We start from the raw sequence: 27,586 nt of genomic DNA on the forward strand, positions 1-27,586 counted from the left end.
CTACCACGGGACTGGGCCTGGGTAAGAGAGGTCTGTTCATCATATCAGAATGGGCAGTTGCAGACTTGGCAGCTCCCGCCTTGCTGTTGGAGCCATGAAACATCCTGGCAGCAGGGAGGTAGAGCGAATCTGAACCTGTGGCTCCCCCCACAGATCCCCCTCAGCTCAGTCAGCATGCCTGGGCTCTCATGGGGTGCCCTGGACAAAGTCTCCAAAGCTCTCCACATCACCCTCAAGGGGACCACGGCTCTGGGTCACTCTGTCTCCACCTGCACAAGCCCACTCTGAGCTCTCCTGGAAGAGATGAAGCTTTCCTTAAGGCGGAAGGGAAGGACTATTCCTGGGGATATCTACCCTTGCCCCAGCACACAGCCACTATCCATTCTGCCATAACTCTCTGGGAGCTCCCCCATGTGGAGAGGGTCTTCTTCCCCAGCAGAGGACTGCCTGTGGCCCTACCCCACCCTGTCATCCCTTCTGTGACTCAGCTCATCAGTAGGAGTAGACCCCGGGGAGCAATGCGGGAGATGAGCTATCGGCCAGCGTGGGTCCTGCCCTACCAGCCATGCCAGGCCCCAGACATGGCTGAGTCACACCTCCTCTGGAGCCTCAGTGTCCCCCTCCACACAATAGGCAGCCTCTTCTTCCCAGGCCCTCCCTGTTGCCTGAGACTGTTGTTCGAGTAAGTGAGATCATTCCTGCGATGAACCATCCTGGCCCAGGGCTGGTTCGTCTGGTTGCTGCCGGATGTGCAGTGGGCCTGGTGCCTGCCTGCACCTGCACCTATATTTGCTGTCTGAGCAGCTGAGAGTCGCTGGTCCAGGAGCAGAAGCTGCCAATACAGGCTCCCTACCTGCCTAGAGAGGAACCCATTTTCTTGGGGTGAAAGAGCCAGGAAGTCCGTTAGCTGTGGTTCAGCTCATCCCTCTTTTATAGCGCAGCTTCTGAGCTCCAGCGCGTATCTGAGACCCGCCCAGAGCTACCAGGCTGGAGCTCCCAGTTGCTCCCTGCCTCCCAGTCCCAGGCTCTGTCCACCACCAGCACCAGGCTCCGGAGGCGTTAGCCCATAGTGCCCCCTCCCAGGCTCTAGGAATCAGGAGAGAAGGTAGACCTCCACAGATGCAAAACCCCTCTAAGCTCTCCCCAAACCCAAAAACCAATTGCTGTCAAGTTGATTTCAACTGACAGCCACCTTATTAGGACAGAGGCCAACTACACCAGAGGGTTTCCAAGGCTGTGTGTGGCTCTGTGGGTTAATGCACTGGACTACAAGGTCAGCAGTACAAGCTCACCAGCTGCTCCTTGGAAACCCTGTACAAGAACCAACTCAACGGCATAACTTTATGGGAGTCCTGGTGGATTTCGAATGCAAGGTCAGTGGTTCAACCTCACCAGCCGCTCCACAGCGTCGCTTTGAGTCAGAACTGACTTAACAACAAGAATCTTACGGAAACGGAGGGAGGGCAGTGGCTCCATGTGGTGATAAGCACTGGACTTCACACCACAAGTTGGCAGTTTGAGCCCACCACGCACTATAAGATTAAAAGTCTCGGAAACCCTGTCCACAGTCACTGTGACTCTATAGCAATTAGTAACAACCTTTATGGAAGCATATTCTCACATGTTTCTCCCATGAAGCAACTGGTGGGTTCAAACCACTGACCTTTCAGCTAGCAGCGCTTTACCACTGTGCCACCAAGGCTCCTTCCAGCTCCCCCACACTTACTCTTTACCCTGGTCTGAGATGACCCTTGACCTCCAAGGACTCTGTGCCCCCATCCTCTCCCAAATGTAACCAGGGCAGAGATGCACTTCATGTCTGAGTGGGCAAGCTCAGTGAAGCCCAGCCCCCTGCAGCCCCCAGCCTCCAGGCACCAGAAGAGAAGGGTACATAGAAGGCCTGGTCTAGTTCCACAGTAGCAGAGACATGCCCAAGCCTGTCAGTGAATTGGGGTGGGGGCACCCCTCCTCTCACCAACCACCTCCTAGAAGAAAACCAAGAAAGCAGGCCCAGACCGCCCACGAGCTTCCGGATTTACTCGAAGGAAGACTTCCCATTGTCAGAGCTCCTCCCAGCCTTGCATAAGAGCCATCCCCACACACACCCCTCCCTGGCATCAGGATGGAAAGGAGTGGGGCTCAGATAGTATCCCCAGAGACAGTTTCCCATCTTCCCACTCCCAGGCTGCTGGAACCTAGGGGGGCCCACCAGGAGTCTGTCCCCTGGCACAACCTCTCCCTCTGCTCCCTGCCTCACCCCCATCCAAGCTGCCCTGACCGTTTGGAGAAACATTCCTGGGAAAGGCGCCATTTCTCCCAACTCCTGACCCAGGTCTACAGCCTTCTCTGGAAGCATTAGCCTTCTGCTCACATTCCTGGGGGGCAGGGGAAGGCAGTCAGTGTACCCTGGGGGTCCACAGTCCCTTTGGGAGACTTCCTGAGACTCTAGGGCACCCTCAACCCTAAACATTCAGGCCCAGCTTGTCTTGCCCCATCTCCCCTACCCAGCCCACCCCTTGCCTCTCTGGGGGAAGGCACTGCTCAGAGGTCCTGGAGAAGCAGTAAGTTTGGAGGTGTTCTTTCTGTGACTCCGCCTTCTGAACCTGAGATCCTGTGATCTATTTATGGAGACCCCACTGGGGAAGAACAGCCTGAGGACAGGGAACTAGTTACTGGCCTAAAGGGGGGAACTACCTAAGACCACCCTTGTTTTCCCAGCTCCTGGCACTGCCTGGACCCACTCCCTCTGATCACCAATCATTGGGAGATATAAAGCACCCTCCACCCAGTTCTCCCAGATCACTCTTCACTCTGGTGATGACCCTGGACCTCCAAGTCACTAGTGAGTGTCCAAAGACTCCACCCCCATCCCCTCCCAGACCACCCATTTCTCACTAGGGCCACACACACACACAATGGCCATGACAAAACTGCATTCCACATTTCAGTCAACAAGCTTTATTGGGAATCCAGCAGAGACATGTGGGAAAGGGGCTGAAGCAGGCGGGCGGAGTCCAAGGAGGCTGGAGACTGCAGGGTGGAGGGGGGGCTGGCTGGGAAAGCCAACTCCTCAGCGGGTGGTCTGGTGGACCTGCTCTCGGGAGGAGATGACCTTACCGTCCTGGACCTCCTCCACAATGGTGCGCACCTGGCGTGTGGTCACAGCTGCGGGAGAGACAGTCACTCCAGGATGAGCAGGGTCAGCACCCAGGCTCCCTGAGCAGAGCCACCTCTCTCCCCAAGTCCCCTCCCAGCAGGTTGGTATGAATGCCTCTGCTGGACCTCAACATCACACCACTGCCTTTGCCACCGCCTGCCTCCCTTTCTCTGCTTAGGGTCCCTGTGTGCGTCCTGCCTCCCCCAGGAGGTACTTTGATTCTGACCCTGTGTTCTCCTGTAACAGAGGGGCTCTGTAGACTGGAAGCCACTCAAACTGAGGACAGTCTCCATGTCTCTGCAATATCCAGGGCATGGGCTATGTTTCTGTGTCCCACCTCAGATGAAAACCAGGTCACCCCCATTAGACAAGATACCCAGGGCTAGGATTATATCTCCCCTATCAGCGTAGTAGTTACGAATCGGGCTGTGAACCGCAAGGTCAGCAGTTCAAAACTACCAGCTGTTCCATGGGAGAAAGATAAGGCTTTCTGCTCCCATAAAGATTTACAGCCTCAGAAACCCTGTACAGGGGCGCTATGTGTCGGAACTGACTCCACGGCACAACACAACAACAACAAATCAGAATGGGATCTGTAAGACAAGGGCCATGTCCCTGTCTCCCATCAGACAGCATCCCTAGGGACAAGTCTGATTTGCCCATCTTTCCCAATCTCAAGACTATGAGGTCATCTCCTTGTCCTTCATCAGATGAGAGGCTAGGAACACATCTTCTTCATCAGACTAGGGACTCCAATGCAAGAACCATCACTCTGCCCTATTCCCAGAGCAGATAGCAACGCCTCATTTGATCCCTCCCCTGAGCATCAACTCTAATGCTTCCCCTTCCACCCCAGAATGCACAACCATCACTGTCTGGAGCTCCTGGACCACCCCAGGCAAGGATCCTCCCCCAGCAAAGTGCAGATGCGTTGCCCGCCCTGTGCACCCTCTGTCCTTAGCCCCCACAGTCCTTACGTTCTTTGGGCTTGTAGTGTGTCAAGCTGCAAAAAAAAGAGAGAGAGAAAGGCGATTAGATGTGGATCTGAGACCACCACACCCAGCCTGAAGACCCTCAACCTTGGTCCCCACTCACTGGGCGTCCTCGCCCTCCAGCAGGCGGCGGTAGGTGGCGATCTCCTGCTCAAGGCGGGTCTTCACGTCCAGCAGGATCTTGTACTCCTGGCTCTGCTGCTCCATCTCACAGCGCAGCTGAGCCAGCTGTTCCTCCCTGCTGCTAATCAGCCCCTGGATCTGAGACAGCTGCACGCAGTAGCGGTTCTCTGTCTCCGCCAGGCTGCCCTCCAGGGATGCTTTCTGCAGGAGGGTGGGAGAAGCAGGTGTCAGCAAGGGTGGTCAAGGCCCCTATCCTGAGGCCAGGACCCTCCCATGCTGAACAGTGCTCCTATACCATGCTGAGCTGAGACTGCAGCTCAATCTCCAAGGCCTGCATGGTGCGCCGGAGCTCAGAGATCTCGCTCTTGCCGCTCTGCACCAGCTCGCTGTTGGTGGCCACCTCACGGTTCAGCTCTTCTGTCTGCAGACAGGACAAGGACAGGCATTTTAGCCAAGATCCCTTCCCCAAGTCAGAAGACCCCCACGGCCTCCATATGCTCAAACCACAAACCCATCTTGGTCCAGTCGGGAATTTCCAGTCCTTCCCAGGTGATGGTCCTGCCCTGGCCACCTTCTTGACCTCTAGCCATCCCTCAGGCATATTGAGTTTCCTCCCAAACCTGGTTGTTTAGGTAATAACTTCTCATTAGCTTCCCACTTCCCAAAGCCCAGGAACATTTCCTTTGAAATGTTACATTTTTTATCATTAATCCCTACCAGTGGCAGGAACAGGAATAGGGAACTTGAGACCCAGTCACTGTTTGTAACCTGGTCCCTAATATTAATTCCTGATTTCTTAAGGGAGAAGTCAAAACTCTAGAGGACTTGGCCCTCTGCCTTTATCTCAGACTCCTCATCCATCCTCCAAGTCTCCAGGCCTGTTGATGCAATGGATGGCCCTGATCCTCTAGGGTCCCTGCAGTTCACTGAGGGGACTCCCCCAAGATGTCAGGTGGGCTTACTGTTGGGGCTCAAGCCCCTGCACCCCTGGGAGAGGCCACCCACCTTGCTGAAGAACCAGTCCTCAGCATCTTTGCGGTTCTTCTCTGCCATCTTCTCATACTGGTCACGCATCTCTGACAGGATTCGACTCAGGTCCACGCCAGGGGCTGCATCCATCTCCACACTGATCTCGCCACCCACCTGGCCTCGCAGGGAGTTCATCTCCTGTGGAAGAAGGGGGTTCTGGGTATGGATCCCTGGCCTGTCTTGATCCCTTTCCCAGGCAAGACTTCTGGAATTTTCTCACAGAAACGAGGCAGTGGCACCAATTCTGATCCTCTTTTGCTCTCAGTATGCTCTACCCTCTGACTCTTGTAAGGATTTTTGTTCACCTGCTCTGTACGGACCATGTTACCACCATCGGATTGGGGTTCCCTGAGAACAAGAATTATGTCTGCCCCGTGAGCCTGAGGGCTCTCATAAGATACAATTAGCTCTTAGAGCTATGCCCCAGGATTTACTGTCTAATTTCCTAACTTCTGATTAGGGCTCAGAATCTAGGGTCTGAACTAGAACAATGAGGATACCTCACTGCCTACCCCTCTTCCTCGTTACGGAGGTCTCTGTGGACCCCTAGAAGATTCTCCGGATGCAGAGAAGCAGTGTGGACAGAGCTGTCCAGAAAGCTGGCTCTGGCCCTGCCCTAACACCAGTGCAGCCCTATAAGGTGATGAGCCCTGGCTCTTCCCACGACCTCAGCCTTGGCCCAGCCCCAGTTCCTCACAATCCATCCCACAGCCTCTCTGGACTGCTTCCCCACCCTCACCTCCTCGTGGTTCTTCCGAAGGTAGGCCAGCTCCTCCTTGAGATTCTCAATCTGCATCTCCAGGTCAGCTCTGGCCAGGGTCAGCTCGTCCAGCACCCTGCGCAGGCCATTGATGTCGGCCTCCACACTCATTCGCAGCGCCTGCTCCGTCTCAAACCTGCAACAGAACAGAGTCATCAATCCAGGCTCCTAGCAGGACCCACCTCCTCACCCTGCCTTTCATGCCACAGGGGTCTAAGGCAGTGTCAGAATACCCGGTAAGCTAGGCTTACTAATCCACAGGGAATCCTTTCATAGTTTATCATGACACTAAAGATTCTACTTCTAGGGGTGGTTGGCATCTATCTCTCTCTCAACCCCACAACACCTTCATACGGCATTAAAGCCTCTTTTCAAATTTACAATCCCTGACAGGGATGCAAGGTAATATGCATGAACTTACTTGTGCTATCTTACTAATTAATCTGTGCTGAATAAAGATGTGAAACTGTAAGTACATGCTTGCATACTTATTGGGAAAGCTGCACCTGGTCTAAGGGATTCTGGGGAATGGAATGGAGAAGAGTGGAAAGAAATTCCAGCTCTGATACCATCCCAAGGCAAGACCCCATGCCCACCCACCTCCTTACTCTCTTCTCTGCCTTCCTTCCATCTTTCACATCACCTCTGAGCCCAGAGACCCCAGGCTTAACGAGACCACCTGCTGCTTCCTAGACTAGGGGTGGGCTCTTAGCAACTCCCAAAACTTCCCCACCCCAGCACCTGGACTGGTCACACACTGCAAAGGAAAAGGCAACAGAGAAGCCCTGAGCCCCTCTCCCAGCGTTCCTGGGTTGGCCAAGGCTGGCGTCAGAACTCACTTGGTGCGGAAGTCATCCGCGGCCAGACGGGCATTATCAATCTGCAGCAGGATATTGGCATTGTCCACAGTGGCTGTGAGGATCTGGGAGATGGGAGAGTCCTCAGGTCAGGAGGGTTGGGAGGCTCAGCCAGGCCAGGATCAGGAGGCGGAGTTTTCCTGTCTGGGGGCCAGGATTTGGCGGCTTCCTCTGAGAACCCTCCCCTTGCCCCACCCACCTTTCCCCTTCGCTGAGCTCTAATTGTGAGCAGAGGCAGGGTCTGAGCAGGAGTGGGATGAGCTGAAACTTGCCTCCCCTTCAAAGACCCCCATGCCAGACTCTGCTTTAAAGAAGAGGCGGGTGCTGACTGCGCAATGCCAGGAAAGCTAGAGAATTCTAGAACATCCTTGAGGTAGAAGCTGTTTTAGGACTCCTGATGTGGGGGAAACCCTCATTTTACAGTCTGGGAGGGATGGTGACCCTGAGAGGCCCCCTAAAAGGGAGGCTAAAGAAGGCTTCACCAAGCAGTGGCTCCTAATCAGAAGACATGACCCCCGTTAAGCCCTAGCCCTGGGGGTCGCCTGGACAGGACATTTTGCTGAGCCCCAGTGTTGAGGGGACAACAGGAAGGATTGGGAAGCCTGAAACATCCCCAAATAAGGCCCATGGAAGTCTTCCCCACCCTGAGGTCTCACCCCTCCTTCCAGCAGGCTATCAGGAGCTCACCTGGCCACTCTACCTCCCAAATCACCCTCCTGCTGACCCCTGCTTCAGGGGAGGTAGCAGGTATCCAGCTACCCACCAGCCCAGCCCTGCACATGCATCCTCTTATCTTATCCTAAAGACGCTCTGGGTAGAGGAAACTGAGGCTCAAAGGGGCTCCAGAGACCTGCCTAGCCCTGACTCTGTCTGTTGCCCTAAGATCAGGGAAGACCCCAGACCCCGTGGGCCCCTCCCCACAGCAGGTCCCACCTTGTTCTTCAGGTCCTCAATGGTCTGGTAGTAGTGAGTGTAATCACGGGCAGGCCCTGGAGCCTGCTTCTGGTACCAGTCTCGGATCTTCACCTCCAGCTCACCATTGGCCTCTTCCAAAGCACGCACTTTGTCCAGGTAGGAGGCCAGGCGGTCATTGAGGTTCTGCATGGTGGCCTTCTCTCCTCCAGCCACCAGCCCATCGACACTCCCAAAGCTGCTGCCATAGCCACCGCCAGCACCAAAGCTGTAGCAGCCGGAAAAGCTGCTGCTGCCCCCGAGGGCACTGCCCAGGCTGCTGGCCGACCCCAGCCGGCAGGAGCCCCCACCTAGGCTGCCAGACAGCCGGCAGGAGGTGCGGGAGCCACCCCCCAGGCCCGAGGAGCCCTTGATGGAGCTGGAGGAAGTGAACTGGCGGATAGTGGTGGTCATGGTGGCAACCGGCGGGAAGACTGTTTGCTCTAGAGGATGAGAGAGGCCCCAAGGTGCGTGCTGCTGCTGGGGCTCGCCCGCCACCTTTATAGACCGACAAGTGGGCGTAGCGATTACAACATTACAGCAGCTCCATCCTCTGTTTCCATTCCCCTCGGCTTTCATCACCGCTGGCCACCCGCCAGCTCCCAGGTGGCTCTGCCCCCCCGCCCCCCACCATGGAGCTTTGCCTCATTTCTCCGGAAACCCTCGTGCGTGTCTTGGGTCCCAGGCCTCTCAGGCCGTCACTTGTGACTCAGGCAGCCCTCAGGCTACGCTTTCCTATGACCTAATACGGAGAAGAGGAAAAGGCAGGACGTCACCACCACCAGGCCCTCCCAGGCAGTGTCACCTCAGCCCAGCCAGCCAGGACCCAGTGACTGCTGGGAATACTGGTTGGGCAGCCCCCAGTCTGAGGTTGACCTCCACCGCATGCCCTGCCACATGATACTGGCCCTGGGTGAGGTGTTGAGGAGACACAGAGGGCTTAGACCCAGTCTGTCCTGAAGAAATGAGGCCCAGCCCAACCGGTCCACCACTCCACACATTAACCCTGTCAGACCTTAGAACACTGCCATTCCATCTGACAGATATGGAGACCTAGTTCCAGAACTGTCTATAGCCTTCCTCCCGCCATGTCCCAGCTCACCTTGAGGAACCAGGCTGCCTGTCTCCCAATGCAAAACCCTGCCCTCCACCCAGAGACCCACTTCGGCACTAAGATTCCCTCTGGGCAGGGTTCTGTCCTGTGTCCACCCCTAGGACCTTTGTAGACTTCCCCTCCCCATTCATAATTGAGGGCTCCTGGGCTGGGTGGGCAAGGAGGCACTTAGTTGTAGAATGGGGAACTGGTGGGCAGTAGAGAGGGGAAACTGGAAGAACTGTAAAGGGCACTACCCACTTCTATATGCCCCCTCCCAAGAGACCCCAGGGTGAGGTGAGGGGTATATACTGGAAATCTAAAGGGCCTTGCCTGAGCTGAGACCCCAGCCTCCCACAGAGACCCCATCAGCCCCCAGATGTGGCTTCTTAGAGTGGGTTCTGCCCCATCCCAGGACTCCACCCTGCCCTGCCCACCACCTCACACTGGACCCTGTGGGCGGAATGTGGTCGTGTCTCAGGTTGCCGATGGCTTCCACATCCCAGACAGGCCCAGACAGCCTCCACCAACATATGAGAGATTCTCCAATAACCTAGCAGCTGCCAAGCCACCAAAGCAAACAGGACGCCCCCCACGCTTACACGAAAAAGCGGCCACCCCACCCCACTCACACCCCCGAGTCGAGCCGGGCAGAGCCGGTCTGGTTGCCCTGGCGGCTGCTCTGTGCCACCTCCTCTTATCCATCAATGCCCCTGACCACTCCCTGGGAAAGCCCTCAACCCAGCTCCTCTCCCTCTGCTCTCAAGCCCTGACCAGTGCAGGGCTGATACTGTATAACAGGCGTGGTCCCCAGAGACTAAGGGACCTTCCCAAGGGCCAGTCTCAGGCAACAGGAAGCAGGGACTGAATGTTAGAAATTTTCCCAGCCAGGCACCTTCAATGTTCCCGCCTCCTTCCCTCTTGTCTTCCCAGGAGAAGACAGAGCAAGTGAGCATGGAATAAGGTGATACCCAAAAGCTCAGCAAACTCTCCTCCTCCACACCCTGTCTCCCTCATCCCCACCACCCCAAGCCAAAGAGACCACACGAGGCAGAGGCATCGAATGTCAGCAAAGCTTTAATAGCAGCCACTGGGTGAGCCCAGAGGTCCCCTCCATGAGGGATTGCAGAAAGCAGGTTGAGCAGGGCACCCACTTAGGGGCACTTGGGGTGTAGCATGTAGGGAGCTGGGGGCCTGGGCTGCTCCTGGCCCCTCCAGCTGGGCTGTTGCGCACCGGGAAAGGGACTCAGTGGGTGGTGCGGTGCACCTGCTCGCGGGAGGTGACCACCTTGCCGTCCTGGATCTCCTCCATGATGGTGCGCACCTGGCGGCTGGTCACTGTGGCTAGGGGAGTGTCAAGGGGGGGGATCACGGGTAACCTCAGGCCAGAGTCCTCACTCCCTCCCTGCCGCCCCACCTGCACCACCTCCCCAGGCCTCCCCCATAGGGAGTGCTCAGCCTCTGCCTACTACTTCTAGTCTGGGCAGGTCACTGTGGGGCTCTTACCTTCCCTGGTGGGCTGCGAGGTCAGGGACGAGGAATACTGGGTGGCCAGGCTGCAGGGAGAGGGGGTTCATCAGGCCAAAGAACCCAACTGGGAAAACCTGGGTAGGGGGGGACAGCTGGGAGGCCCGCTGTGTGAGGGGAGAAATCCCTACCAATGGGAGAGGAGCCATAGAAGAGAGTGGGGGGGGGGGGGATGGGACCCAGAAGGTCAGAGGGCACATGCCAAGAAAAGGCCCAAAGGCACTTAATAGCTGTTAACCAGAGATTTACAAGAAGCTGAGCAAGCGGCGGTTTTCCATATCCTGAAGGTCCCGACAAATAGACTCAATTAAAGCAGGAGAGACTGTGGTTAGACTGTATAAAGACTTGTTCCTTAGGGAGCAGAATGCTGGGTTGTGTGACTAAGCATAGAGTCTCCAGGACATTCTCAGTCCTTCCCACCAGGGCCCTGATCAAACTTCCCATCTCCCAGATGGTCCCTCAGCCTGCTCTTCATTTAGCTCCTCCCAGTTAATGACCACATAGTCATCCCAACCAGAAACCCCGCTGGCTGTCCTTTGTGGGCTCACTCAGCATTTATTGAGTCCTGACTGGGAGTCACTTGCCCCCATGTCCAGGCATCTGATCCTGCAGTTTCTGGCTATAACATACCTTCTGCATGCAGCATCTTCTGACAAGTCTCCCTGACCCCAAGCTGACGCCCATTTCTCCCTTACTAGTCAAAGTGAGCATTCTAAAATATCATTACGACCATACTCCTCTTCTGCTCAAAAGCCCTCCATGGCTCCCTATTGCCCACACAATCTAGCCTAGATGTTTTGGTTTAGCATTCCAGGCTCCTTGAATCAGGTTTCAGTCAGTAGTCTCAGTTTCAGCTCCTGAAAAACCCCCACAGTTATGACAGGTTTGGCGCCACCCCCACCCTCTAAGTACATTCCAACTCTGAGTCTTGCCTAGGGCTGTTCCCTCAGCTCAAAAGTCCCTCTGTAGGTGAAGTGGCTGCCCACAGCCCACCCCAGCAAGGGCCCACTCACTGGGCATCCTCGCCCTCCAGCAGGCGGCGGTAGGTGGCGATCTCCTGCTCCAAGCGGGTCTTCACGTCCAGCAGCACCTGGTACTCGTGGTTCTGACGTTCCATGTCACAGCGCAGCTCACAAAGCTGCTGCTCGATGCTGCTGATGAGCCCCTGCAGTTGGGCCAACTGGGCCCCGTAGCGCGCCTCTGTCTCTGCCAGGCTGCCCTCCAGCGACGCTTTCTGTGGGCCAAGTTAATAGGTGGGCTTGATGAGACCCTTCCTCACCATGGAGCACCAGAGGGCGGTGATGGGGGCAGAGAGGGGCCTGTGTCCATGAATGATGGGATGGAATGTCAGGGAGGTCTCTGGCTCTCCTAGTGGGGGCCTGGGGTGCAAGGTGCAGGGTGGGGAGTGGTGGAGGCCTTACCATGCTGAGCTGGGACTGCAACTCAATCTCTAGATTCTGCACCGTACGACGCAGCTCCGTGATCTCTGTCCGGCTGCTCTGCAGGGCCTCGGTGTTGGTGGCCACTTCGCGGTTCAGCTCCTCTGTCTGCAAAGCCAGGAGGGTATGAAGAGAGGGCTCGAAGGACAGGAGTCTCCACTGAGTCTCTGTGGGACCCCAGAGACACATACCCAGGTTTCATGGAATGCCCCCTGCCCTGCAGTTACCTGCATCCATTACTCCTATTGAGCTACAAGTACCTCTAAGACAAGAGTTTTCTTTCTTTTCATGCCTGTGGCTGTCCCTGGGACAAGCTAAAGGCTATGTTGTGGTTACATGTACCTGCGAACGCCTACCATGGAGAAGCCCTGGACCACAGGGCTCAGAGACCGGGGCCCATTTCCCACGCCACGGTGAAGGCTGTGTGAGCTCCCGGCCTCCCTGTGTCTCACGTTTTGCATTTAAAACATGAGGGCTTAGTCTAACTGGTTTCCAAAGGTCCTTCCAGCTGGGACACGGTTCCAGTCCGCACCCATATGCACACATGTGCACACCTGCTCGCTCAAGGCCACCCACCTTACTGAAGAACCAGTCCTCAGCATCTTTGCGGTTCTTCTCTGCCATCTTCTCATACTGTTCACGCATCTCATTCAGGATTCGGCTCAGGTCCACACCAGGGGCTGCGTCCATCTCCACGCTGACATCCCCACCCACTTGACCACGAAGGGCATTCATTTCCTGGGCAGAGGAGAGCAAGAGCTGACCCAGGGCCATTCTGGGGAGAGGCCTGGGACCTGCCTTCTTTACCCCTAGGAGACAGGTTTGATGACAGACAGACAGACAGATACAATAGGCCAGCAGCTCCTCACCCTGAAGATGGAGGCAGATGCCATCATGTCTCAAACGCACAGAGGTTATGGACATCCCCAATCTTCACCCGTCCCCAGTGATCAGGAGTGAGAGACGACAGCTCACCCATCAAGGAAACAGCTTCCCTCACCTCCCAGCCCACCTGCCTGGTTCCCGACCACCAGACACACAGCATGAGCACATCAGCAATAGCTGAACCACGCCTATCAGGAAGGTGACAGTCCCGGCCGTTGTGGGCAGCTGAAATCCGTAGAAACGCAAAGCAAAGTAGCCTCAAAGCTAAGTAGCAATACTTTCTGGATGTCCTACTACTTGGGTCTAAGGTCAGTCCAGAGTCAGCTAAGAAGGAGCCACCAGGACAGAACAGAAGGCCTCACTGACCCTCCAGCAAGTACTTGAATCCCCCTCCTTGGGTTAGGGTACCTGAGACCCAGAGCTCTCTGAGAAGGGAAGCAGGAGAGGTGGCAGAGGGGTGGGATTGGACCTGGATGTGGTTATAGGTCAGATCTGGGTGTAGGTCCCAGTGACCGTGAATATCTCATGTAGCCTCTCCCAGCCTCAGTTTGCTGTTAAGTGCTATCAAGTCCGTTCTGACTCACAGCAATCCTGTACAGGGTTTCTGAGGAGCAGCTGATGGGTTTGGACCACCAACTTTTGGTTAGCAGTCCAGTGTTTATCTGATAACACCACACTAGGACTCCAGCCTCAGTCTATCCACCAGTAAAAAGAAGTGTACCAGCAACGTAGGTATCGGCTAAGATAATTGCTGTGAATCATTTGTATACAAACTGGGCAGATGTTCATTGTCGTTATAACTATCACTACAATTAATTATAATAATTAGCATTATGTGTTCTTAGACTGGTTTGCTCATTAGATAGTTAACTGCCACCACTCAGTGGGCAGATCCTAGAGGGACAAGAGAAGTATTTTAGGGGGACAGACCCCACTAGGCCTGATCCAGGGCCCTCTGAGCATTTCCTAGGATCAGGCCAGGAACCCACCAGAGATAGAAACTGGACTAAGAGCATGGTTAGGTCCCAGAAGATTCTGGAATCCCTTGCATTGCTCCCAGACAGGTTTCTCAGTCCTCCTGGGCTGGCCTCACCTCCTCATGGTTCTTCTTCAGGTAGGCCAGCTCCTCCTTGAGATTCTCGATCTGCATTTCTAGGTCAGCTCTGGCCAGGGTCAGCTCGTCCAGCACCCTGCGCAGACCGTTGATGTCGGCCTCCACGCTCATTCGCAGGTTCAGCTCCGTCTCGTACCTAGAAGGGACAGAAGTATGACCCCCGGCCTGCCACATGGACACCCCCCCCCATGCAAATGCCACTCCCTTCGGTGGGACAGAGCTGGTGCCCACCACCAGATTCCAGGGCAGCCCAGACTCACTTGGTGCGGAAGTCATCAGCTGCCAGGCGGGCATTGTCGATCTGCAGCACGAAGCTGGCATTGTCGATGGTGGCTGCCAGGATCTGGAGGAGGTGGGAGGAGCTATGAGCAAACCTTGGCAGCCCCAAGAGCAGACCCCTTTGGGGAGGAATCCAGAGCAAGATTAGTGGATCTCCTATGGTCTCCATCTTTGGTTGTTGTTAGGTGTTGTTGTTAAATGCTGTTGGGTCCGTTCTCGCTCAAATCGACCCCATGTGATGGTGTAGAACTGTCCCATAGAGCTTTCTAGCCTCATACCTAGAAGGGGCATGGTGTCACAGTGGTTAAAGCACTTGGTTAAAGCTAACCCTGGAGTCATCCATTTGTGGTGATCTGCTTCCATATAGATTTACAGCCTTGGATACCTATGGGACAATTCTACTGTGTCCTGGAGGGTCCCTGTGAGCCACCAACCTTTCAGCTATGAGCTGGGCACTTAACCGTTTGTGTCACCACCAGGACTCCTCCCTCCTCTGATAATCCTGCTGGAAATTTTAGGGATCCAGCCAAGGCCCTGGGAGGGCTCACAGGGTGGGGCACCCACGAGTAACCATGCTGCCCTCTCCCACCTGCCATGGGGCTACTACCCAAGCTGCCTGGACCTCACTTCTTCTTCCCCAACTAAGTTCACCTCTCAGCTCAGTTGCCACCTCCTCCAGGAAGCCCTCCTTGATGCCCTGTTCCATCCCAGTCCCTCCTCTCATCTCTCTGCCATCTCTCTTCCCTAGTCCTTTTCCCAGAAGCAACTCTACACCTAGCTCCATGACTTGGGGGTTGTCTCTTGCCAACTGGACTCTGAGCTCTGCCTCATTCTCTTCAGAATCCCCAGTCCTGGAAGTCAGACCCTGGGAGGCATCTAATTAATGAAGTAATTAATGGATTAATTAATGAAGTTGTGACTGGCTCCCTCAAGCCTAAGATCGTTTTCTTTCCCCATAGGGTCAGCCAGGAGGTTTAACTAAAAACTTGGAAGGCATAGGCTTTAAAGGGAGCAAAGGGCTGGTTATTATTATTCTGCCATCATTGTTATTGTTCGAGGGTCCAAGGGCGGTGGAGGTGGGGAGGAGAGCGGAAGGGAGCAGAAATTTTCACTTGGTGAAGGTAACAATGAGCTAAGTAGAAGTGGGAATTTTTTGAGGGCTGAGAGCTGGCACACAGGAGACAAAAAGACGACACAGACAGCTTCACTAGACCTCCCAGAACCCCCTCGAAGCCCTGAAATCTGTGAAGGACCCTGGCTCAGGCCCAGCTCCCTGTCTGCAGACTGGGCCTCCGTGGACCCTTCTACAGTAAGCTGCAGAGACACTGCCCTCCTCCCTGCCATGGCTCAGTGAGGGGCCTCTGTCAAACCCCAGGGGCGGGGGTGAGGGGAGCAGGTGAGTGTGACTCAGAGGGGCGGGGGTTGGTGGGGAGATGCTGGCTGACCCCAGAGCTCGGGAGCACTGACTCACCAGGGCTCTCCTGGGTTCCCCCAAGCACGTCCCATATCTGATCTGGCACTCCCTGTGGATCCACTTCCAGGGGAAATTGTAGGAATTCCCTGACTGTGGAGGTCTTGGACAGGAGCAGCCAGGCCTGGTTCTCCACCCAGAAACCCGGGCAGGGCTAGATAGACACCCTGGCCTCAGCCCAGCTCCCCTCATCCTGGTTTTATTGGTCTCTTTAACTCCTCACTCACCAGAGGGGGGAGGTAGAGTGCTCTAGCACTCCCCCAGGGCAGGTGTGCAAAAGACCCAGTTGTCCGCATTCACAAATGCCAAAGCTGTATTCTTGGAGGTCATGAGTGGGTGAGTGGGTGTTCAAGAAACACCTTCCCCTCCCCACCCCACCGGAGCTTCTAGTCTGTGTACAGAGAAACAGAGGAACAATCTGCAAGGAGGGTCATAGCTCCATCCCTCTGGAGTTCAGTGACCATCATAGAGGGATGGGGAGGCCAGACTCAGTGAAACCATACAATGAACAGGGCATTGCTGCATCTCCACGTGCTGAAGGAAGAATGCTTGCAAGAGGTGAGACAGGCAAGAGGGCAGACTCACAGAGGCATAGAACAGCAGGAAACAGATGTTCCCGGCTCATCTCCCACTCCTCCCCACCTCTCTGTCTTTCCCAAGCTCTCCTCCACACCCAGAGAGCCTTAAGGTGAAGCCTTCCTCACCGACTCCTCCATTTCCCACCTCCAAACATGTCCCCAACACACACAGAAAGGAAAAGGTCTTCCTCCTTCCTCCCTGCACAGAAGTCCTCCAGGCCTGGGACCCAGGACTGGCACTTGAGTGAATGAACTGATGAATTAATGAATTAATGACTGAGGCCTAGGATTGGTACAAAGTGGAGGGAATCCAAAGCAGGTAGGACTGGCAGAGGGCAGGGTGTTCCCACCTTACTCCGCAGGTCTTCGATGATCTTGAAGTAGTGGCTATAGTCACGGGCCGGCCCAGGTCCTTGTTTCTTGTACCAGTCTCGGATCTTCACCTCCAGGTCGGCATTGGCCTCCTCCAGGGCACGCACCTTCTCCAGGTAGGAGGCCAGGCGGTCGTTGAGGTTCTGCATGGTCTCCTTCTCACCGCCCCCCAGCAGGGTGTCCGACATGCCAAAGCTAGATCCGAAGCCCCCTCCCAGGTTGCAGGTGTAGCCGCTGCTGTAGCCGCCCCCCATACCCGCTGAGAAACGGGACGAGGTGACCGACATGTTGCCACAGCTGCCAGCTCCTAGGAGGCTGGGGGCCCGGCAGGCACCCCCAACACGGACCGAGGACCCCCGGGAGAATCCCCCACCAGGCACACACAGGCCCTTCACAGAGCCCGAGGTGGAGAACTGGCGGATGCTGGTGGTGGTGGCGGCCATGGTCTTTGAGGGTCAGATGCAGGGTCTGGTCTGGACAGAGACCCCGGTAGACTTTATAGTCACAAAGGGGCTGGGTCCCTGACCCTTGAAGTCAGAGCCAAAACCCCAGCCGTGTAATTTGCCTTTGAACCAGCCGCACAGGGCCTGGGGCTCGGGTTGAACATGCTGAGTGCACCCTCAGACCCCCTCCCGTGCTGAGCCTGGCCTGGGCATGGTGGACACTTAGGGGCCCATTGTCTGCTCAGAAACAAAGGTGGTGTTGGGAGCTGCAGCCCCAGGGTAGGGTGATCCTCCATCCTCAACCCCAATTAGGCCGCTGAGCTCATTCTTGGGGGGGAGTCCGGAGAACCCAGCCTGGGGAGCCAGGAAGGGCATGGAACAAGGCTCCACAGGCCTAGAGCCTGAAGGTTTGTCTGGCCCCCACCCAGCATTCCTGGGCCCCAGGTAGAGGGTGGAGAGAGTCAGGCCAACACCTTCCCCAGGTACAGTGTGGCCCTGAGGGAGCCCCCATCTGAGGGGGCAGATTTCACATCTCACCTGAGGGGTTCCTCAGTATGGTGGCAGAGAATTAGCATCTGACCTGAGGAAGCCCCCATCTGAGGGGGCAGATTTAACATCTTCCTCAGAAGATTAAAACAGAGTTCTTGACCTGAGGGGACACCCAGTCTGAAGAGGTAAATAAAACTCTCTCCTGGGATTGTTCACGTCCTGATGTGGCACTGTGGGTCAACGCGCTGGACTGCAAAGTCGGTTCAAGCTCACCAGCTGCTTCTCGGAAACCCTATACAGGGTCACTGTGGGTTGGAATCAACTGGCCGGCACTTACCAACAACAAAGTGGGGGGAGACAGCCCCTGACCTTGGGCTTGCCCACATCTGGAGGCCCTGACCTGAGAGGACCAGTCTCTGCTTCCTCCTCTGTAATATGTCCCCCTAAGATGCCATCAGTCAGCCTCTGGAAACATGGGCCCCCTGATATTATCAAAGACACTCGGGCATTTCTGTGAATACTGGAGGAACTGGGTCTGAGACTAGAGGCAGGAGATGAAGCAGAGGGTTGGGGTGACTGTCCTGCTCACTTCCCCAGTCCCTGAGGAAAGTCCCTCCACAAGGGGCCCCCAGAGAAGGTGCAGGGGAAGACCACAGAAAGCATGATTGTGTGGCCAGGAACCCCTCCATAAGACCACACCCTGAGGAATGAACAGCCTCATCTAACATCCTGACAGCTGGCAACTGCTCACGCCCAACAAGGAGATTACCAGCCTAATCTCCACGGCGCTAATGATTTAGGTGCTGCCAGGACCCTGGCGTCTATGCCGCTGTCTGATTGTGGCGCTTCAGGGGCAGCCAGGCCCATGGGACAGGCAGGAGAGGGCGAGCTGGCATGGGGCACAGGCACGTGGGTGGCCTAGGCTCTTGCCCACACATGGGGACAGGGAGAGAGCCAGGTTTTCCATGTGGCCCAGGGCTCCCAGGAGGAAGCTAACCTGCTGGAAGGACATCCTGCTTGGAAATGGGTGGTCTCAAACCACTGGGAGGTGGTCTGCCTTGGAGAGGGTCAAGAAGGGCCCAACAAGCTCTCTGCGAGTGACAAGGAAGAGGAAAGCGCCTCCTGTAACATCTGCAGGCTTCTCTGGGTTCTCAGGTTATTCAAAGCCAAGATAGAAAGCAGGCGATTTCATTGAGGTGGGACATCAGGAAGCCTTTCGATGCCTGTCTTAGGAAAAGCAGGTGGGAAGGAATCAATAGAACCTGGGGGTACCTGAGTGGCCAGAGGCCGGCCCTGAACCAGCTGGTCACCCGCACATGGAAGTACCTTCAATGACGACCTCTTCCCATGCCTCACCCTCCAGGACCCCGACACAGGCCGGTGGTGGTCTCCTGCCCTGCCACACACAACCACCACCAGGCAAGACCAGGTGCCCAGCCAGCCTTCAACTCTGGGTTCACAGAAGGGTTTGCCCTGCCTCCCAGCACTGGATTTGGAACACAGCCAGGGGCCTGGAGAGCAGGACAGGCCATGAGAACCACCCCCTAACATTTGACCCCACAACCCTCAGCTCCTGGCATCGGGCTACAGCCTGTGGGTCTCCCTCCCCCTACCCTCATCCTAAAGAAGCCTGGGTGTTCCTTCTCCACAGCTCAGGGACAGCCCTCGTAGATCCTCACAACACTGGGAGGAAATGGAGAGGCAGGGCCCCAGCCTGGGCCTCTAGCAGCTCCCACTCTTTCTGTGGGGGCAGAAGGCCTGGCAGAAGCTGACTGGGGGGGTTGTGTGCGGAGGTCCTCTGGGCCATCACTTCTCCTGCCCAGGCCTGTCCTCCACCCCCAGCAGGGAGAGGCCCCTGGCAGCCCTGAAGGACAGAATCAGACCCACAGCCCCCGCAACTTGGCCAGCTTCAAGGAGGAAAAGGAAAAGGAAGCTATCCAACGGCTCCTTTACCCCAGGCCTAGAGGCTGCTGGGAGCCAAGCATAGATGGGAAGGAGGGAAGGAGGCAAGCAGGAAAGGCCCCATGGTGTCCTGCATCCCAACCCCAGCTTTGACTACACCCATAGGCTCCTTCTTAAACATGCTCCAGGGTACGGCATGGATAGGACCTGCTAAAAGTTTGAACTGTGCCAGGGTCCTGGGAGCGAGGGTCCCTTAGACTATACCCACCCTTGCTAGGATGATGGAAGGTCCAGGATTAGAATGAGCTGGGAGCCCAGTATATAGCTGATTTTCAATAGATGCATATAGATGCTGACCATGAAGTTATGTTCTGTCTGCCCAGCTGACCTCGGCTTCTACAAGCCCCCCAAGCATTAATCATCACCCCCCTACAGCAGGGCACACCCCACCCTCCACCCAGAGCCCAGAGCAGGGCTTGTGCACAACAGATGGTCCAGAAGTGCTTGTTGAATTGTTAGGGTCAAGAGCTGAGTAGAGATACAGTTTGATGAACTTGACCTACACCTATGGATGCAGTAGCTCAAAAGAGGGAACAAATCTTTACAGCGAGGATCATTCCCACCCCCTCGGTACACAGGGTAGACAGGGATGGGCAACTTGGACATTGGCTACCCAAAATGGGGGGGGGGGGAGGGCTAAAAAGGGGGGGGGAGGGCTACAAAGGCAAGAAGTGACTGGCTTACAAGCTTTCAAGAGGGAGTCTAGATCCAGAGGGTGCAGAGGAAGGTGGAATCTCCATTGAGTAGTATCCAATCTGTCTGGGCACCACTCATGAAAGGAGATGGGGAGAGCACTCATTTGTTATCAGGACTGACTGTGAAAGTTGGAAATGTAACGGTAGACGTTTTGTGCAAAAGGAGGGGACTTTAAAGTCCAGGAGCGGAGGTCCCTGGGACCATCAAAGGAGAAGAGCAGAGTGCAGGACCCTACCCAGAGAAACAGTGATGCCAGAGATGGAAGCAGAGATGATGACATGGAGAGATGGAGTGGCTGGGGACTCTAGACCCAGAGAGGAAGAGGGGCTGTGTGCTGACAACTGAGGGTCGGGCTTGCAGGGTATACCCTTTGGTTGGTTGATGATGCATGGGGGTGATGGTAACCCTGGCAATGAAACCATATACAATAGGATGAATGTAAAGCTAATGTTCTCCCATGTAAACTATCACATAATTCACAATAAAACACTTAAAAAAAAAAAAAAGAGTTGGGTAGAGGCAAGAACCCAGGAAGGGATTACAAGTCACCGACCCTGCCCACCAAGGAAAAGAGTCAGAATCAGGTGAGATGAAGTGAAGAGGGGCTCAGGAGCCCAGAGGTGAGCTCCCAGCTAGGGACCTGGGCTTGGCTGATGGGAAGACCCCAAATCCTTTAGGGGTCCCAAGGGTTTCTGCCTTTCCATTCATCCATACCCTAAGCGGCTCAGAGGACCCGCACCCCTTACTTCTAAGCACTCCCCCACCCAGGCAAGGCATCCTCCTCATCCCTCCCTCCCGTAAGCAGTCACACCTGCTACCCCACCCTCAGGTGGAATCCTCTGTCTTCCTCTAGTCAGTTTCCTCCTCCTCCTGAGGCCCTGTCTGCCACGCCCCAGACCCACCCACTAATGGTTTGAATCTGGCTCCTAAAGCGCCTCACCCTCCACCTCCCCAGGCCAAGAAGATACAGAACATTCCTGGAGCTCCAGACAGCCTCCTCCCAGTTAAGGGAGCCAGGGACAGGGGTCCCCAATGCCCCCTGCATATCACAACATCAGCCTCCTCCCAGGTAAGCCAGGGGTAGGGGGTCCGCAGTGCCCCCTGCACACCTCAGGATCAGCTAGGTTCTACCCTCCCACACACAAGCTGACTCAGCCTCTCCTCTGCCCCACTCAGCCACTTCCCTCAGACTGGTTTCAGGAACCGGCACCTGGGGTGGACACTGGACATAGATAGACACCAGGGGATACCTCACCTGCCCAGGACCTTGCCCCAAAAAGGACCCAACACCTGAGAACCACAGAGAGGCCTCAGAGAAAGAGGACAAGTGAGGAAGGGAGGCTGGGAATGGGTGGGGAGGACATCAGCAAAGAGGAGTCCAGGTTTGAAAGGCACCTCTGGGAAACTGCAGCTTCCAGAAGAAAGATTCCACTTAAAACAGGCCTTGCCCCTCCCCTCTACCCCTCCTCCTCTCCCCTCTACTCTCCTCCCCTTACCTTCTACTCCCTTCCTTTCCCCTTCCCTCCCTCTACCTCCCTCCTCTCCCCTCTGCCCCTTCCCTCCCTCTGCCCCTCCTCTTCTCCCCTCTGCCCCTCCCCTCCCTGTGCAAGGTGGTTTCTCCTTTCTGGTCTGGGACACACCCCTCCCACATTGTCTTTCAGACTGACTGAGGGGTCTGCACTGCTCCAAGTTCCTTCCCACCTTCCAGACACCATGCCCCAGGGGCCCCCTTTACTCTTCTCTCTTCCTCCCCTTGGGTGACAGGTTGTTGTTGTTGTTAAGTGTGTAGAATCATTTCCAACCTATAGAGACCCTGAATAGCATTTCCAAGGAGCAGCTGGTGAACTTGAACTGCGGACCCTGCAGTTCAAATGACTTTTCAGTCTGGCGCATTAACCCACAGCGCCACACCAGGACTTCTGGGTGACAGGTTGCTCCCTATTAATTCATACTTGTTTGTTCTGCTCCTCAGTTTTCTGAAGTGATTTTTCTCTGGAAACCAGTGCCTGAGGTTCCCTGAGGGAGAAGTTGTGTCTGCCCCCTCAGACTGGACACTTCTTCAGAGCAGGGTTCCTATCTTTTCACTTAGACCTCATGTGAGAGGGGCTTGGGCATGGCTTGCTGTCCTCCATCCTCCCTGACTCCCCAGCCCACTCACTGCTCCCACCTGCTTGGAGAGTGGTGAGGAGGGGGGGACCTGGGAAAGAGGATCATGAAACAGCTACAAGTCATGTCCTCCCTCGAGGAAGGTAACAGATGACAGAAGATGACCTTCAACCTTAGCCGGTTCCAGCGGGAGGGGAGGTGGTCCATCTTTTCTAAGTACAAAATAGGAGATAGGCCAAGTGTACTCCCAGATTCCAGGAAACACTCCACAACCACAACCACAACCATCCCCACTGCCCTCCCTAGAGTCACCCCATCAAGGCCTACCGCCCCCAAAAAGCTGCCCAAACAGCTGGCCAGGAACAACACATCTACAACACACACACACACACACACATCCTGCCTTTGGCTCAGAATCCACACACTGCCCCCACCCCCAGGTGTGATGCACGCTCCCCAGAAAAGTTTTATGGGGGAGAGAGACTATGTCTCCTAATCACCTGGTCCCCTGGGATCAGACATCAGATTACCCATGATCACAGCCTTACAACGCCATGAAAACAGCTCAGAATTCTGAGTCCAAGAATCTGGGGTCAGGTCTGGACTCTGCCAGTGTTGGTGGCTCCTCAAAAATGTAGACAAAGAACTAGCACACAACCCAACAATTCCACTTCTGGGGCTGTGCCCAAAAGAATTAAAGACAGGGACTCCGACAGACACTTGTAGACCAATGGTCATGCAGTATTTATTATTCACAACAACCAAAAGCTGGAAACAACCCAAGTGTCTATCAACAGATGAACGGATTAACAGAATGTGGTATACTTATACAATGGAATATTATTCAGCCATAAAGAGGGATGAAGGTCTGAGAGTTTACAACTACAACATGGATGAAACTTGAAAAACATTACATTGAGTGGAAGAAGTCAGACACAGAAGGATAAATATTGTATGATTTCACTTATACAAGGGGGCTTCAAAAAGTTCATGGAAAAATTGAATTAAAAACTAATACAGTTTTTCCACAAACTTCTGTATAAATATCCAGCTTAGGCAATCGTTGTTAGGTGCCTTCAACAACAGAACAAACGCTGCCCCGTCCTGCCTCCATCCTCACCTTGTTGTGACACTTGAGCCCAGTACTGCTGCCATTGTGCCTCCCCATCTCATTGGGGCTCTTCCTCTATTTCACTGACCCTCCACTTTACCAAGCATGATGTCCTTCTCCAGGGGACTGGTCCCTCCTGATAATATGTCCGAAGTGTAAGAGAGGAAGTCTGGCCATCCTGGCTTCTAAGCAGCACTCTGGCTGTATTTCCAAGACAGATTTGTTTGTTCTCTGAAAGTCAATGTTACTTTTGACATTCTTCTCCAACACTGTAACTCAAAAGCATCAATTCTTCTATGGTCTTCCTTATTCACTGTCCAACTTTCACACATACATATGAGGATATTGAAAACACCATGGCTTGGGTCAGGCACACCTTAGGCCTTTGCTCTTGAACACTTCAAAGTAGTAGGCAAACATGTAGAGACCAGATTTTATTCATGATTGCCAGGGGTGCAAGAGATCTAGTGACTGTGGTTTAAGCACCCAGCTGCTAACCAGAAGGTCCACTACCCACGGGCAGGAGAAAGATGCATGCGTTCACTTCCATGAAGATTAGCAACCATGGAACCCCGATGGCGCAGTTCCACTCTGCCCTGTATGGTGGCTCTGAGTCAAAATTACCCCAACAGCAGTGAGTTCAGTTCACGTTTGGTTTCAGGGGTAGGAGGTAGAGGGGAAGGAGGAGCCAGTGCTTGGAGGCACTAAGCTTTGTTAGGGTGATGGAAAAATCTGGAAACAATGGGTGTTTGGCACATTATGAGCAGAATCTACGTCACTGAACTATAGGTTGAAATGTTTGAAATGGCAAGTGCTTGGTTATGTGTATTTCACCAGAATCTTGTTTGGTTTTTTTTTTTCTTTTAATCTGGACTCCATGGTCTTGAGCAGATCATTCAGAGATAAAATAGTCACGAAGATTAAACGAGAAAACATAAAGAAAGTGTTAACACCAGGCCTGGTACACACCAGGGACTCTATAAGGACTCTGTGACTCCTAAAGCAGTGAGATGCTCCCCATCCCCCCACCCCACCCCCACTGCTAGCCAGAAAGAGCCCACTACCACCGCCGGGTCAGTTCCGGACTCTTTGTGACCCTGGAGTGTCCCCAAGCCTATAAATCTTTACAGATGCAGAAAACCTCTTCTCCTCCCATGGAGCAGCTGGTGGGTTTGAACTGCCGACTTTATAGTTAGCAGTCCAGTGCTTATTCTGTAGTACCACCAAGGCTAAGCAGAATAGTGGGCCCCAAAGACATCCTTTCCCAAGTCCCTGGTACCCTACAGGGCAAAAAAGACTTTGCTAATGTGATTAAATTAAGGATCATGGGGTGGAGGGATTACCCTGGACTCCAGGTTTGGTCCCAGTGCAATCATAAGGGTCCTGATGAAAGGGAGGGAGGAAGGCCACAACCAGAGAAGCAGGTGTGCTGATGGAAACAAAGGTCACAGCGATGCAGCCACAAGCTGAGGAATGTGATAATCCTCTCTAGAAGCTGAAGAAAGCAAGGCATGGATTCTCCCCAAAGCTTCCAGAAGGAACACAGCTCCAACACCTTGATTTTCACCCTGTGAAGCCCATGTCAGACTTGACCCCTGTAAGAGAAAGATAATAAGTTTGTGCTGCTTTAAGCCACAAACTTTGTAGTTATTTACTGCAGCCGCAATAGGAAATTAATACATAAGCCAAACCCATTCTGGCACAAATTAGAGCCAGTCACTCTTGCTTCATTAGAATTATTTGACAGTGGACTTGCTCCCTTCTAGAATCAATAAATATCCTTTACAGTCAAATGCGGCTTCCTGTACATGTCAGGACGTACTACAAGGTCTAACACACCATAGGTGCCCAGCGATGCTCGGTCAACAGATACAGGCAGTAAAAGCCCAGAATTGGACTTCACCCAGCACCCATTCACTGCATTCATTCCTGTGGCAGTCAGTGGGCTGGGTGCTGAGAACTAAGACCTGAGTCAGTCAAGCCCTGCCCTTGATGAGCGCAGGCCAGTGAAGAAGGCAAACACATAGTCAATTACAACACAAAGTTATTTGTGCGGTGGTAAAGGTATGTGTAAGCACCTTGGGAAGACCAAGGAGGAAGCAAGTCACTCCACCAAGCTGCCGAGAACGGTTTCACAGGGAGGGACAGTGACGCTGGGTTTCAAAGCCAGGGAGGGTTTGGCCAAGAAGAGAAGATGGGGGACATGGGGGTGGGCGGTGGGCTATCCAGGCAGAGGTGGGAAGTCACCTGTGTGTTTGAGGACAACCAGGAGGTTGGTAACTGGACCAGCATTTCCAAGGGGGTGGTGACAGGAAAGCTATAGAAACTGGGTCTTGTAGGGAAATGCATTAGTCAGGTACCAACTATGTGTCAGGCACTGTACTAGGCTCTGGGGAATATGGTGGGAAATATGACAGACAGCATCGTAGCTCTTACAGACCAGACATTCTAGTGGGGAAGACAAGCAATAAACAAATGAAAATGTTGGTTTCTCTGGCAGAATGCAGGGGGATTTAAGGGGTAAATTGAACCCTTAAGGGGTTCAACCACATAAGGAGGGAGCCAACCACATACAGAGGCAAGTACTCCAATGGCAGGGAGGAGCTAGAGCAAAGGCCCTGAGGCCGAACCAAGCTCTTCCTCTTCCACAAACAGAAAGAAAGATCAGTGTGGCTGGAGTGGAGAGAGCTTGGAAGGCAGTGGCTCTAGATACAGTCAGAAAGGGACCTGGTGACCCCACAGAGCAGTGGCTCTCAGGCCTGAGGCACCAGGGCTGGCCCCCAGTGGTACTGTTAAGAGCCAGGGCTGAGGCACGTGATGTGGGCCTCGTAGGCCAGGACAAGGTACACCCTTGTCAGATAATTTTTCTGTTTGCTTGTTTGACTGCAGACTTCCCAGCACCTTTGCCAAGCTAAGGTTTACCTTTGCCAAGGCTCACCAAGAAGGAGATAAGGTCTTGGTGTTTCCCAACAGAACCACTTTTAGGAGGAGCTTCTTGAGCTAGGGTTTACAGATTTTTTGATTTTATAAAGCGTAGAATGCTGTAATAAACCTCCTTGGAAACATAGCATGGTGAATTTTAGTGAATATATTCTTCTTGTTGTTGTTAAGTGTGGTCGAGTTGGTTCCAACCTGTAGTGACCCTGTATACAGTTTCCAAGGAGCGATTGGTGAGCTTGAACCACCACCCTTTTGTGATTCAAACCGACTTTGCAGTCCAGCGCATTAGCCCATAGCGCCATACTAGGACTCCGAGTATATCCTTAAGGGAGGCATTTTTGTTGTTATTAAGTGCCAGGGAGTCAGTCCTGACTCACAGAGACCCTGCATAGGGTTTCCAAGGAGTGGCTGATAAATTTGAACCACCAACCTTGCAGTTTAAACCAACCTTGTGGTCCAGTGCTTATCCTACAGTGCCACACCAGGATGGAGTGGGATAACTGAGTTAAAGGTTAACTCCAATTTTTACTTACATAGCTATTGCCAAATTTTTCTTCTGGAATGAAATAAAATGATATCTGAGGTTCACTTTCAAATAAATCAGCAAGTTAATAAAATACACTAAGCACCCCATGATGGATGGTAGCAGGACTCGAAGAAACAAGAATGGCAGTGTTAATAAGGACCGAAGCTCAGGGCCAGGCGTATGGGACATCTGTGGCTTGGAAAATTGTACCAATTTTCACTCCACCAACCATGAGTAAGAATAACTATCTTCCGACATTACCAACAACTCTGGGTATCAGCAAAGGTTGTTTCCATTTTTGTCTATCTGATTATTGAGATGTAATTATGAGTGAGATTGAACACCTTCACCTAGGTTTTGTTTTTTTTGTTTTTTACTCCTTTTTGTTTTCTTCTTGTTTCTTATGAGCCAGTTGCGCCTATTTTTAACCTGTTTATTTTCCATGGGGTCTTTTCCTTACTGGTTCATGTGAGCTCTTCAGAAGTGTGGGGATGAAGCTGTTTCTCAATGGTTTTCCCAACTGATCATTAGTCTTCCAGCTTTATTTATGACCACATTTGCTCATTATTTCTTCTCTGTTTCTGGACATCGCCATGGTCTGAGGAAGGGGACAACACTAAGGCTGGGTGGAGAGTAGGAATCAGCCCTAGGACAGAAGAGAAGGCCTGAGAGAGAGGCGTTGAGAG

The 27,586-nt window shown here is 53.9% G+C and overlaps 2 protein-coding genes across 2 annotated transcripts; both read right to left on the reverse strand.

Annotated features, from left to right (window-relative positions):
• Positions 1-3,070: 3,070 nt before the first annotated feature.
• Positions 3,071-8,391, reverse strand: LOC102842271 (keratin, type I cytoskeletal 17-like). The gene is made up of 8 exons (XM_006832633.1): positions 7,852-8,391; positions 6,901-6,983; positions 6,041-6,197; positions 5,278-5,439; positions 4,568-4,693; positions 4,253-4,473; positions 4,135-4,160; positions 3,071-3,165 (listed from the first exon to the last, which is right to left on the reverse strand). The coding sequence occupies exons 1-8, from the start codon at positions 8,281-8,283 to the stop codon at positions 3,071-3,073; spliced, it is 1,302 nt and encodes a 433-aa protein (XP_006832696.1). The 5' UTR covers positions 8,284-8,391.
• Positions 8,392-10,208: 1,817 nt separating this feature from the next.
• LOC102812956 (keratin, type I cytoskeletal 42-like) lies at positions 10,209-17,070 on the reverse strand. The gene is made up of 8 exons (XM_006833695.1): positions 16,606-17,070; positions 14,188-14,270; positions 13,907-14,063; positions 12,505-12,666; positions 11,911-12,036; positions 11,503-11,723; positions 10,469-10,518; positions 10,209-10,306 (listed from the first exon to the last, which is right to left on the reverse strand). The coding sequence occupies exons 1-8, from the start codon at positions 17,068-17,070 to the stop codon at positions 10,209-10,211; spliced, it is 1,362 nt and encodes a 453-aa protein (XP_006833758.1).
• Between the last annotated feature and the right edge of the window lie 10,516 nt (positions 17,071-27,586).

This window comes from Chrysochloris asiatica, unplaced genomic scaffold, assembly GCF_000296735.1.
Source record: "Chrysochloris asiatica unplaced genomic scaffold, ChrAsi1.0 scaffold00007, whole genome shotgun sequence".
Classification (NCBI taxonomy): Eukaryota; Metazoa; Chordata; class Mammalia; order Afrosoricida; family Chrysochloridae; genus Chrysochloris; species Chrysochloris asiatica.

Coding starts and splice junctions, on each gene's coding strand:
- LOC102812956 (XM_006833695.1), bottom strand. CDS start 17,070: ATGGCCGCCACCACCACCAGCATCCGCCAGTTCTCCACCTCGGGCTCT. Junction 12,037..12,504: donor AGGACTGGTTCTTCAGTAAG/GTGGGTGGCCTT, acceptor CTGGCTTTGCAG/ACAGAGGAGCTGAACCGCGA. Junction 10,307..10,468: donor CTCGCAGCCCACCAGGGAAG/GTAAGAGCCCCA, acceptor ACACTCCCCTAG/CCACAGTGACCAGCCGCCAG.
- LOC102842271 (XM_006832633.1), bottom strand. CDS start 8,283: ATGACCACCACTATCCGCCAGTTCACTTCCTCCAGCTCCATCAAGGGC. Junction 6,198..6,900: donor GCGGATGACTTCCGCACCAA/GTGAGTTCTGAC, acceptor GTTCTGTTGCAG/GTTTGAGACGGAGCAGGCGC. Junction 4,474..4,567: donor TGCAGTCTCAGCTCAGCATG/GTATAGGAGCAC, acceptor ACCCTCCTGCAG/AAAGCATCCCTGGAGGGCAG.